The sequence below is a fragment of the Habropoda laboriosa genome, unplaced genomic scaffold (genome assembly GCF_001263275.1).
Source record: "Habropoda laboriosa isolate 0110345459 unplaced genomic scaffold, ASM126327v1 scaffold315, whole genome shotgun sequence".
Classification (NCBI taxonomy): Eukaryota; Metazoa; Arthropoda; class Insecta; order Hymenoptera; family Apidae; genus Habropoda; species Habropoda laboriosa.
Genome location: NW_017100424.1, coordinates 49225 through 61564, shown reverse-complemented (window position 1 = coordinate 61564; position 12340 = coordinate 49225). Strand labels below are relative to the sequence as shown.

Here is a 12340-nt window from a genome sequence, read left to right as displayed (position 1 = left end):
ACACGAAATAAGATGAATTTCAATTTAAATAATTTGAATAAATGAACTTTCAAAACTCTATTAAAACTATTTCTTCAAATTATAAAATACGTTACATTTTGATGAGAATTATTATTTATTTTATTTTCCTATGTTCTCGTTTATAAAATAGAACGAAAATTATTCCGAGGAAAAGAAAAATTGAAAATTTTGAAAATGGAAAAAATTTAAATATATGAAAGATAATATAGCTGAAACATAACTCAAAAGTTGAACTGTAACTCTCTGGACACGTGGTCACTGATAACAACAACAAATCGGATTAACCAGGAAGCTCCTAAGATCTACAACTTTTCATGATTGGCGTCGACTGATCGATAAATCAATTAGCAGGCCGATATGTAATTAAGGTTGCGAGTGACGGGGCGAAAGGGATGCTCTCGCGAAAATTCGACGGACGGATCAACGTCGATCCAATTTTCCATGGAAAATTTCCTCTCGGCTGCGTTGAAATTAGATGAAATCCTGAAACACAATGGAATCAAACTCTGTCACGTCGATTCAATGAAACGTTCGTCCAAATGAGGAGAAAATTTAAATTTCCACGCGTCTGACCAAGCACTGGTCTATTCCATTTAAACGTGATAATTCAGGTTTCGCCAGATATTACACGCGTGTAGAAAACATACCCGACTAGAATTTCAGTTAGGCAGATATTAGGTCCATATTACGCTAGCCCAATTTGCCTGTTAGGCCCTAATGAGGCCAATCGCATTAGGCACATATTAGAATAGCTTTATTAGGCTGTCATTGGGAGACATTAATGAAAGCTCTGAGACATTAATGACATTATTGAAAGCTCTCTTATGGCGACATAACCTTTGCACGCAAGCGTACGTCCGACACTGAGATGTCTGTAAATATTCCTACATATAAGTTTCAGAGCCCCACTCCACTTAACTTAGGCGTGCGCTCGGTCTCCCCCATTTGGGCCACGTATGGCAACTATTAGGAATGCCCAACCTAAGCGTGCGCTCGGCCACCCCCGTTTGGGCCACGTATGGCAACTGCTAGAAATGCCTAACTTAGGTGTGCGCTCGGCCATTCCCATTTGGGCCACGTATGGCAACTGTTAGAAATGCCCAACCTAAGCGTGCGCTCGGCCACCCCCGTTTGCGCCACGTATGGCAACTGTTAGGCATGCCTAAATTAAGCGTGCGCTCAGCCATTCCCATTTGGGCCACGTGTGGCAACTGTTAGGGATGCCTAACTTAGGCGTGCGCTCGGCCACCCCCATTTGGGCCACGTATGGCAACTGTTAGGGATGCCTAACTTAGGCGTGCGCTCGGCCACCCCCATTTGGGCCACGTATGGCAATAGTTAGGAATACCTAACTTAGGCGTGCGCTCGGCCATCCCCATTTCAGCCACGTATGGCAACTGTTAGGAATGCCCAACCTAAGAGTGCGCTCGGCCACTCCCATTTGGGCCACGTATCGCAACTGTTAGGAATGCCCAACTTAGGCACGCATCATTCCTTCCGAATTAGGACCTAACGCGGTAACGATTAGGCTTGCAGCATTTAGGTGTGCCTAATCGTTTCCGCATTAGGCCCACATTCGTCTTTAGGCATGCCTAACTGAAATTCTAGTCGGGTATTGTTCGTTGTCATATAAACGTAGAATGTTTATCAAAGAGTACAGACACTATTTTCTACAAAAGTAAATGGGGGAAAAAATTTTTTGAATATTGAAAATTCTTTCAACGGTGAATCATTTTTCGTAATTTCAAAAAACGACAATTAACAAAAAAAAAAAAGAAAAAGAATATATACTAAAGTGAATGCTGTATTATTCTGTGAAAATTGTTCAATTATTAGTATAGGGTATACTCGTTTTAAAAAAATTTTCCAATTAAAATTGCTCTTCCCATTTCACAGTAACCAAGAGCATAAAAACAGTAACAACTTTTCTCGAATATACGCAACTCGAAATATGAATGAAAAAAAAGCTAGCAGTAAATAAAATTGCAATTTTTCAAGATATAAAATTGACAAACAACCTACGAAGATATACGCGTGTATTGATCATTTCCAATTAGAAGGAAGAGCTACATAAAGCTCGCAAATGATGAAAAATGGACGCAATTCTACCTGAAGAAATATTATTTATATCTCGAAGAAAAGTTGGTAGGATCGTATTTCTTTAAGATACGATTGCCAATATATTACGGGATCATGGGACAGTTTTCTTTTTTTTTACAGTTACTAAACGTAGATCAAATAGAGAGAATCTGGAACAGAGTTCTGTTTCTCTTGCACATATTGATCGGGAATTCGTGGCCCCAGAGCGTGAACAAGAACCGTAAATATTGAGAATACCAGGAGCATTTGGATTGATTGTCGATGCCACGATCGGCGTAAATATTGGCCGACTGAAATTCGTAATGCGCCACCGTTGTTTCTACTTGTTAGTCGAGGTAAATGGTAAAGGTAGAAGAGGGAAGAACTCGAGCGGCAACGAGATACTCCCTTTGAGTCAACACGATATCAAATAAAACTGAGAACTTCGTTCGTCATTCTCTATTTATTAATTCGATACTCGGTACTAATTTAATATCTTCCCGTTGTGCAGAATTCTTCGATTCTTGTTCTGGAAAAACGTGAAAGATTTATTTTAAATAGGAACTTCTACCGTTCCCTTGGAATATCTCATTTTTCATTGCAATTAAATTCCCTCGAGATGCGATCGTTTATTGCTTCTGCGGTTCTTGGAATATTTGAAATTAACTTCGAATACGAACTCTCTTGAGTTAAGATCTTTGGAGTAGAATTTGGAAATATGTCAATTTTGACTGGATTATTTTGACAGGAAAATTTGTTAGGAAATAGAAAGGTTTAAAATTTTTTAATTTTTTAAAGATTTAAGATTTTTCTTGAAATATTTAAATTTATGTTTGAATATAATTTCTGGAATGTTTTGATTTCAGGCGTAGGGAAGTGTCTTGGAAAATCTAAAATTTACAAATTTAGAAGTATTTCAATTTTGACTGGATTTTTTGACAGGAAAATTTGTTAGGAAATAGAAAGTTCTCAAATTTATCGATTGTGTAGAATGATAAGATTTCATCAAGTTTCGATTTTCCTTGAAATATTCAAAATTTAAGTTTAAATATAATTTTTCGAATGTTTCGATTTCACGCGTAGCAAAGTGTCTTGGAAAATCTAAAATTTGCAAATTTCGAAGTATTTCAATTTCGAGATTAAAACAAAATTTTCCACCTTTTTTCATCTTCGAAATATTTAAAAAATATGCAAATTTCTCTCCATAGAAATTCAAATTTCCTGCAGTCGGAGATATCTTACGAAGTACGAATCTTCGCATATTGAGTGTCTTAAAATATTCAAATCTTACTTGAGATTCACTTTTTCTTTATCGAGACACTTGGAGTATTAAAATTTGAAATTTCTCGAATATCGATTCTTTTAATAGTACCAACCTCTCTCCTTGCAATACTAAAAAGAAATTTTCTAAAAATCTTTCATACTCGATAAGTCTTGTCGTGTTGGAATTAATACTGCCATAAGCTGCGCCAATATTTTTCGAGAAATTTCACGACAGAAGAACGACAGAAGTTTCTCGGTCCGCGAACGAGTAAACAAGCGGAAGTTTCTTATCTGCCAGCAGCAAGACGACGGATTCTGAAGGGACAGAGCAGCAAGTTGATTTTTAAATAGGTTCCAGCGATGTCGATACCGGGTAAAAATTCAAAACTACGCTGTTCATGCTTCAAAGTTTCATTAACCTGACAATACTGTTCCTCTCGACTCGTACGCCATTCATATCCACGATGAAAAATTGAATAGCCTGGTTGCTATTAAACGTCACGTGTAATACACTGCCCCATTTACCATGAAACTTCGCGAAATCCTGTCATAAAGGGAAAATAGAGAAAGGAAACGATTCACTCGTTCACAAAAGAACGACAGAAAATAAAAGAAAACCGAACCGAATATTCTTCCCGAACAAATGCGAGACAAATAAAGGAAGAGAAAAGAAAGAAAACCAACCGAATGTTTAGGAAAACGAAAAACCAACAGAGAAATGGTTTTTTTTTCCTTTTCAGACAAAATAAACGAATACCCTTTTCAGAAATCGTAAAAGAAACAATGAAATATGCCACAGTTTAATTAACATGACAAAAGATCGCCGGTGGACCAAAGTTTTTTTCATCAAAACTTTCCCCGTGAATATTTCGCGGAAAAACACGGTTTTGTTCGTTAAAAAAACACTTTCATGAATAATCGTCCAAGATTTGCCCCGTTTTAAAAGCTCTATTTCACGCGGAGTCGGCATTAATAATTCATGGGTAATTTTTTGTCACGTTAATTGAGCTTTTAATTTAAACAAGATAGAGAGAGAGAGAGAAAATACGGTGCTTCAGGGGTTATAGTCGACGTATAGGCCGGCCTTGATCGAACGGTGCATCGTGCAGCGGCGGCGATTTAATAAAGGATTACACGCCGCCATGAATTCGTGTCTTAAATTTCCGTCGTGCGGGAGACAGCTTTCAAGCGGCGGACATTCCTGCCAGGATTTACAACCTGCTGAAACGAGGCACAAATTTTGGGTAAACGGAAGCGTGGATGGAAATGATAACATTAACACAGCGAACCGGTAGCTCTTCTTTTTTTTTGGATCAATTGCTTTGTACCTGGAAATAGCCAAAAATGTGGTAACAGAAACTTCGAATACGAAAGTATCGAGAAAAATTAATAAATAGTTAATAATATTGTTTCATCTGGAAAATTCTAATCTGGAAATATTAAAAAATTTATATAAAGAACTGTGAGACACTGTGTCACTGAAATATTCAAAAAATGTGGGCAATATTGATTCTAAATAAATATTTAATACTGAGAACATTCATACTACGTCGTTCTATTTTTGAAATATCGAGAAATGGGGACAATATTAACACTGAATGATTTTAATTTCAATTCTAAGTTTAGAGGAAAATTGTAAGTGAGAATTTCTGTTTTAAAATGAATATACACAATCGTAAGATTTTCTGTTGTTTAGATATTACAAAATTATTGGCAATATTTGACGTAATATTTTTCTGTTCCTTAAATATTGAGAAAAATCTACGATCTAGTCTCAAAAAACCTAAAAGAATGGAAATTGAGTAACGATAGATTTTTTCTGTCCTGAAAATATCGAAAATAAAATACACAACAATTATGAATAATTACTGCCAAGAATCGAATTCCAACGTAAAATATCCTACGATCAATCCACAGAAATGGTAATATCGAATTTCACGTTGGATTTCTAGCTCGAAAGTCTCAACATTTCTCCCTGATAATGCGATAAAAGGGAATTGAGAAGCTCGTCGACGGAAAAGCTCGTGTTTCGATGACTCGCAGGATCGTTAATCCGCCGGGAATCCTGTTGGAATTATTAAATCTGAACAAAGAGGAATGAAAAAATGAAATAAAAATAGACTTTGGAATTTCTCAGGTGAAAATAGCATAGCGAATGGGACGATGAAAGGAATCGAAGATAATTGGATGGTAAGTTCGAAGTGGAACACTAGGTATAGGATACGCTGCTGCGTCTGACCACATACGTGCTTATTCCACTTACAAGACCTATTGCCTTTAATCCACGATACCCCAGGCTGATCTAAATTGTACAACACTTGTAGGTATAATTACGCCCGTCTAATTTGACAAATTATTAACGCACTAAATGCCTCAAAGATCATTTTTTTTTTTAATTTACCAACGTCCAATAAATAATGATTACTTGTTGCAAATTTGTACGTACATGTATTAAATGCAGAATAAACTGGGACATTATATTCGTACAATTTTGAACATAATTTAGCAATTATTAATTATTAATACACAGAAGGCGTGAAAATTAATTTTTACAAAGATACGTCGATGGAGAATAGATGATGGTTGCTAGTTCTGAAATGCTTTTGGGCAGAATAAATTTCGAATATCTAAGTGGGCAATTGTTAACACAGGAAAAGTATTAAGATTGAATTTTTGCTAATATATGACGTATTCTACAATAGTAGAGAAATTTTTGAAAATTTTTGGTTCCTGTTTAACAGGATAACGGAGTATGGAGAACAATGAAGATGGCGGATTATCTGGCGTGATATTGATCTACGCCTCACTAACATCCACAGAGCTTTCGAAACGCAGCCCAAGGTGGCAGCGCCGTGCAACTCAAAAATTTACCAACCAACGCGACTCGAAATCATGTTACCGACCTTCCCGGAATATTACCATGCAACTTACCCCGAATTTTCCATACCAAGCGAAGGTACAGTAATTTTACAGTACTACGAAAATTTTCAAAATAGATCAATTTTATTCTTCGAAGTAACAATCGGGGTGAAAATTAACACGAAACCTGTAGAATAGTTGAATTTCACAAATTCAAAAACAGCATTGATTATGATCTTAAAGAAAAAACTGACGACGAGATTGACTACCACATCACCATACCAAATGGAAATCCTAAGTAAGCTTTCTCCACTTCATAGAAATCCACTAAATACCATCGATAAAAATCCTGAAAAAAACTGACGAGAAGATTGACTACCACGTCGCCATACAAAATAGAAATCCTAAATAAGACCACCATTTCATTCACTGTGACCACTTTATTCACTACATCCGCTTCATCGATATCCACCAAACATCATCGATAAAAATCTCCCAAAAAGACTGACGGCAAGACTCGCCACCCCATCGCCATACAAAATAGAAACCCTAAGTAAAACTTCAACCACTTAATTTAAAACCCCGAAAAACAAAGAAAAACACTCAGGCTAATAAGAAGCATTATTCCCTTTCAGCTCGTTAAAAATTGTCAACGTGGTGTGTTCAGAAAATTAGTCGAACCGTAGTAAGTAAGACCGATAAATCAGTTTGCCGAAGTAATGTTGCGCGGTCCCCCGAGACGGAGCTAATTAACACGCAACTGTGCAATGCTCTAAAGTCCGTTCAAAATAAGAGTAACCTCGCCCTCGGACCGATTTTCGCCCGTTCTGCGCAGCACTCACTACTGCCCACCGATGTGAGACATGCGATTGGTCGTAACGCCATTTCGGCTAGGCCCAAGAGAGACGTCAACGTAAACAGTGCATAGAGTGGAGAGAATCTACCCGGTGGTCTAAAAGTATGCGCACCTACTGTGTGCATGTTAACTAGAGCTGTTACTTAAGAGATACCCGGGTTACTCGTGAAATACTCGAGTAATCAGAAAGTATCCAGGTAAATAGAAATTATCCGGGTATCTCATGAGATGAGATAGCTGAGAGTAGGTATCTATTATTCCTCGACTGATTCGGCAGAGGTTTCAAAACAATATTGTGTAGGGTACAGGCGCACTTTGACACGTCGGCATCGTTGCATCGCTGTCGCGACCGATCCGCATTTGTTTGCCCGGGGAACCACCAGCGGTAGTGGCCACCGAGATTTCGGCTGTTTTATGTACATATTTGAGTACTCGTGAGATACCCGGGTCGATCGGGTTATTTTCATCTACCCGGGTATCTCATGGGTATCTCAGATACCCGGTTAAAAGTAATAGCCCTAATGTTAACACAGCCGGTTTATGACAGACGAATAGTGGCTAGTTGTATGAATTTAGCCGGACAAAATAGAAATATCAATATTTAGGGAACGATTCGAAATCATTTAAATTCTTAAAAGACATATTGTAAAGTACCTGATATCGTTAGAATCATCTTAATTGCTAGGGCAAATAATGCTGTCTATTCAGTCAACTTGGTATAGGCTTCTGTGACGCAAAATTTCTGAGCAGTAGTTGGTGAATATTGATTAAATGTTAAGAAATTTTCATATATAGTGTAAAATATTGAAATTGAAAATATCTCCTCAACGAATAGTTTTCCTGTATTAAAAATAATTTCATTAAATCTTTCGAAAGCACTTGTACCCATTCATATGCTAGCCACTGTTCGCACTAATTCAAAGGTGAAACTTTTTTATTTTTGACGTTTTTTTAATTAAACTGGTAATAACGTATTTGTGAAACCTTTCTGATTAAAATGATCCAAACACGATATAATTTGGATTATATTTACTTATTATCATTTATTAAGTAAGCAAATGTGCTCCGAATTATACCGTGTTTGGTATCATTTTAATCAGAAAAACGTGGCACAAATATGTTGGTAAAAATTTCATTCGTTACAAATCAAAAATAAGAAAGTTTGATTTTTGAGTTACGGGTCGCAGCTTATTCGTTTGTCCTCAACTACTTTAAAACAGGAAACGTTCCAGAAAAAATATTAACGATTTTCAAAGATAAAATTATCTATTGCAGCTATAAACTTGCTAAAAGGTGGGCGGGAAGCAATCCGACAAAAGGACGATTTTTAACACATAGAGTGTCGCATGATTACAGTATGGAAGAAAATCAGAACAGATCTTGAAATTCTTTATGTGGTCGTAAGAAACATTCTTTTAACGACAGCAGCAATAAGACCAAAAAGAGAACAATAGAAAAGTAAATAGAGAATTAATTATATCACCGTGTATAGGAGGCGATACGCCCGGAACTGTAGCAGAGGGTACCACGGAGAAAAACGTAGGCGGTCAAGTAGGGGTTCGGATGTTCTAGCCCTGCCTTACGCGAAGCGAGGTTACTCTTATTTTGAACGGACTGTAGGACTAAGACGACGATCGCAGCACATTAAGGTTCCGGCGCAAACGGAACAATTGCTCGGAGCAAGCAATAAAGACACCAGTCAGACAGAGCACGTAATAGAGGGGAGCGCGCGATTCACCTCTCCAGAGAGTATCCAGCCTGATAAGGGCGTGAAATATTCCTGATTTATACTCACCGCACTTCATGCCCGACCACCACCGTCCAACCTCTGCGTCTTCTCCTATCTTTCCTGCGCAACGCTTCCGCGACACTGAGTCTCTCCATCGCGACACGTGTTCCCGACAAATCTTCTCACCCTGCTAGACTCACTCTAGCCCTCCCTCACTGGCCACATGCTCGAAATTCCTCGTGGAGAAGCGCCATGGTGGAACAGACGGTGTGCTCGAGTAGGGTTCGATGAACTCTGACCCTCTTGTCTGCTCCGCGAAGTGGAAGCTCGCGAGGTATCTGAGGCTAGATCACTTGGAAACACACTATTTTCACGAATTCGCACAAATCATCTTCGTCCAATTTGAGGGGCAAGGGCTGGATAAATTGCTGAATGAAATCCTTTGTAAAGTCACATTTTTGGTTGCGGAAGGTAGATACCCGGGTTCTTTGTTGATTAATCCAAGTTGATCGCTGACTGAGTGTGATTAATTCAAACTGTGCGTTTGCTTTTTAAAGGTGAGATTTAGGGTTCGGAGGATTCATCAACAACGCATAATCGATTCAGATTGGCCACTGAGTGTGATTAATTCGGCGACGAAGTAGGATTAATCCTTCGCCGAGGAAGACACTTGGTGTTTGCTTTCTTAAGGTGAAATTTTCAGGGTAGTTTGGTAGATTTTTAAGTTTGCTTTAGAGGACGAGAATTTTAATCAATTTTCATATCAGAGAGCATAATAGTGATTCTGTTCGAATATTCCTCAGTGCTAGATCGTGAACGAAACTTAAGATCAACTCAAGAATCAGAAGACTTCGTTCAGAATAGCAGTTTTAACTAAAACATCAAATATACACTAGTTCCGGTTGATCCAATAGACGTAACATTTTTCAAAACCAAAAAAAGCACCAATTTCATAAGCAGGAGCCTCCTCGACACTGAACCAAAATTGACACAAATATGTTGCACAGAACTATTAGACACTCCAACACCATAATCATCACTATAGTTCACTATGCCGTCAATTTTTCTAACTCGTCATTTTTTTTAACGCATTCGTCAATTTCCCTGTTGTTTCGATCGATCTTGGCGAAAGATTGAAGAAGAGACGAACAGTAGCTGGATTCTCCAAGCGGAATCGAGGAGTAGAGGGTAGAGAGCGGGGGCCACGACTTCCGGCAACTCTGATCACCTTATCAGCCTGGCGAATCACCGCGAGAGGAACGCATACACGCATCAGATAAGCAACCGAGCTTCGCGACGTACCGCACAAGACTGAGTGCCGTATTGTATTTATAGAGCGAGTCGGATTATTTTGAACGGCGTTGCTTTTCTCACGTATACACGTCGTTTGTTTCGAGGACTATGCCTCCCCCTCTGTGGAAACCCCCTTCGGATCGACCCTGAGACCAATTGCAATTTTTATTGTCGGATTATTTTCATTTCGCTGAGAAGCTTGCACGTTGTCGTTCGCTCTTTGCCAAAACGTACAGTGTAGGTAAGCAATAATTAGGCTAAGGATGTTCGGGCAGAAATCTACGTTTTTATGGGAAATTGGTGATAAACTGGAATTATAGTTGGAAATTTTCTTTGCTTTGAGAGGGTCTTAATCGTGCACTTTTTATTTTCTTCTTTCTTATAAGAAAATATGCAAAAGTATATTTATAAATTATATGACAGACGTTTTTCTTTGTCTTCAAAAAGCTTTAACCATATATTACGTACTTTGCATAGTTCCTATGTTTCGTATCCTTTTTCTCTGAGAGAGAAAAATATGCAAAAGTATGTACCATATTTCAGATTTTATCATTCTATTATGTTATCTATCATAGTTTTCGTTTATCAATTAATTTGAATTAATTTGAATTGATAAAGGCCGTCAATTAACTACAGAATATGTAAATAATGCTGAATAATGAAGATTCCATTACTACGGCACATTTTCGACATACTTATTATACATACATCTCACATATGTTATTTGCATATTTTCACATATTTTAAAAATATCAACAGTCGAGTTCGGTGCTGAAAATTCTCAGAAAAGTGCCCTATTCTTCCAAATGAAATCGAGAATACCTAGAATTGAAATTTTAATTTCAATTATTATTCAAAGAATACGTTCCAAATTTATGTTCTGACATTTCTCAAAAAACTGTTATATATTTCAGACACTTGATGTCAGTCGCCAGAGTCGTCAACTTATGGAGGTGTCATGATCTCCTTTTTACTGCCTTCCATTCCACCACAATGAATTATTAACCCCGGAGTCCGAGAACTTTTGTTGCACACTTTATCGAGTACAAAAGATTTGAAGAAAAAGGGACGATCGTTGTGAGAAATTTCGTGGTCAAACAGATTTACGTTTTTCATTCCGAAAATAATTCTAGAAATTACAATTAACAGGTAAACGCTGTATCGTTAATCGTAATTTCTTTTCAGTGTACTGTGTACACCTTCACTGACAGATCTGATCAGTATGAATAGAAAATTGAGCACCACTGCGAAGAAACACGCGACGTGACATTTTTTATATAGTCTCTTTGGCACGACCACAGAGTCACATTTTATTAGCTGTACCAACGTCACAGCGATGGATTTTTCTCCCACACGTTTTTACAATTCCCAAGGCGACGTGAGTTAGTAGTTCTCTAGAACCTTCAAATCGATTTGTAATCTAAAAACCATGAAACATTCAGTCTGGTCCAAATTTTATTCCGCGAAATTCAGAAAATGTTCGAAAAATTCCAACGCGCCCGCACATGAAATTTTCCAAAATGACGGAGACGTGTATTCTAGGAAATTCATAAGCCACCATAGGACCGCTAACAACTTTGTCATGAAAATTACCATTCTCTCCCTCGCATTAAAAACACTTTTCTCGTAAAAAATTGCCGTTATTTTGTTCGCGTTAAAAGAATTTTCGCCATGAAAATTATCGCTGTCACTTCCACATAAAAAGCAATATCTGAATTACAAATTGCGCCTTCGTCGAACTAAAAAATTACGGAATTCATTTTTCTCTAAATCAACTTGACCGAACACAACCAAACCTAAACGAAAATTAATTACGACCAGAAAAACGATCAGTTTTGCCCGCTACATTTTTTCCCGCGCAATTCATGAATCTTGGAACAGAAAACCGTGGAAAAGTGACAGAAAATGAAAGTTATTCAAGATGACTCAGAAACTGTTTAAAAAAAAATAATCTAACTATGAGAAACGTATAATTTTTTTTTTCATTTTCTATTACTTAATTGTCGGTTTCTTTAACGAGAATGTTATTTACCTCTGAGAATTTTTTAAACGAAGTACAAATAACGAAAATTTCTCAAACAATATAAGAATGAAAAATAAAAACGAAATCTGCAAAAGGTGTTCATAGTGAATTACTTTAAATTTCATGAATCTTCTATAAGGAGGTACACATTTTAGTTTTGCTAAAAAAAAAAAAGATAAACATAGATATATTTACAATTCTTGGAATATTTGTAGGA

The 12340-nt window shown here is 37.3% G+C and overlaps 1 protein-coding gene across 3 annotated transcripts in view; it reads right to left on the bottom strand.

The window, feature by feature from the left end:
• The window catches only part of LOC108575522 (cAMP-specific 3',5'-cyclic phosphodiesterase), a 294514-nt gene extending 284847 nt beyond the window's left edge, over positions 1-9667 (bottom strand). For all 3 annotated transcript variants that reach the window (XM_017938338.1, XM_017938339.1, XM_017938340.1), the window contains exon 1: positions 8874-9667. In XM_017938338.1, the coding sequence (XP_017793827.1) occupies positions 8874-8962 (89 nt within the window). In that variant the 5' untranslated portion in view covers positions 8963-9667. The remainder of the gene's footprint in view (positions 1-8873) is intronic.
• Between the last annotated feature and the right edge of the window lie 2673 nt (positions 9668-12340).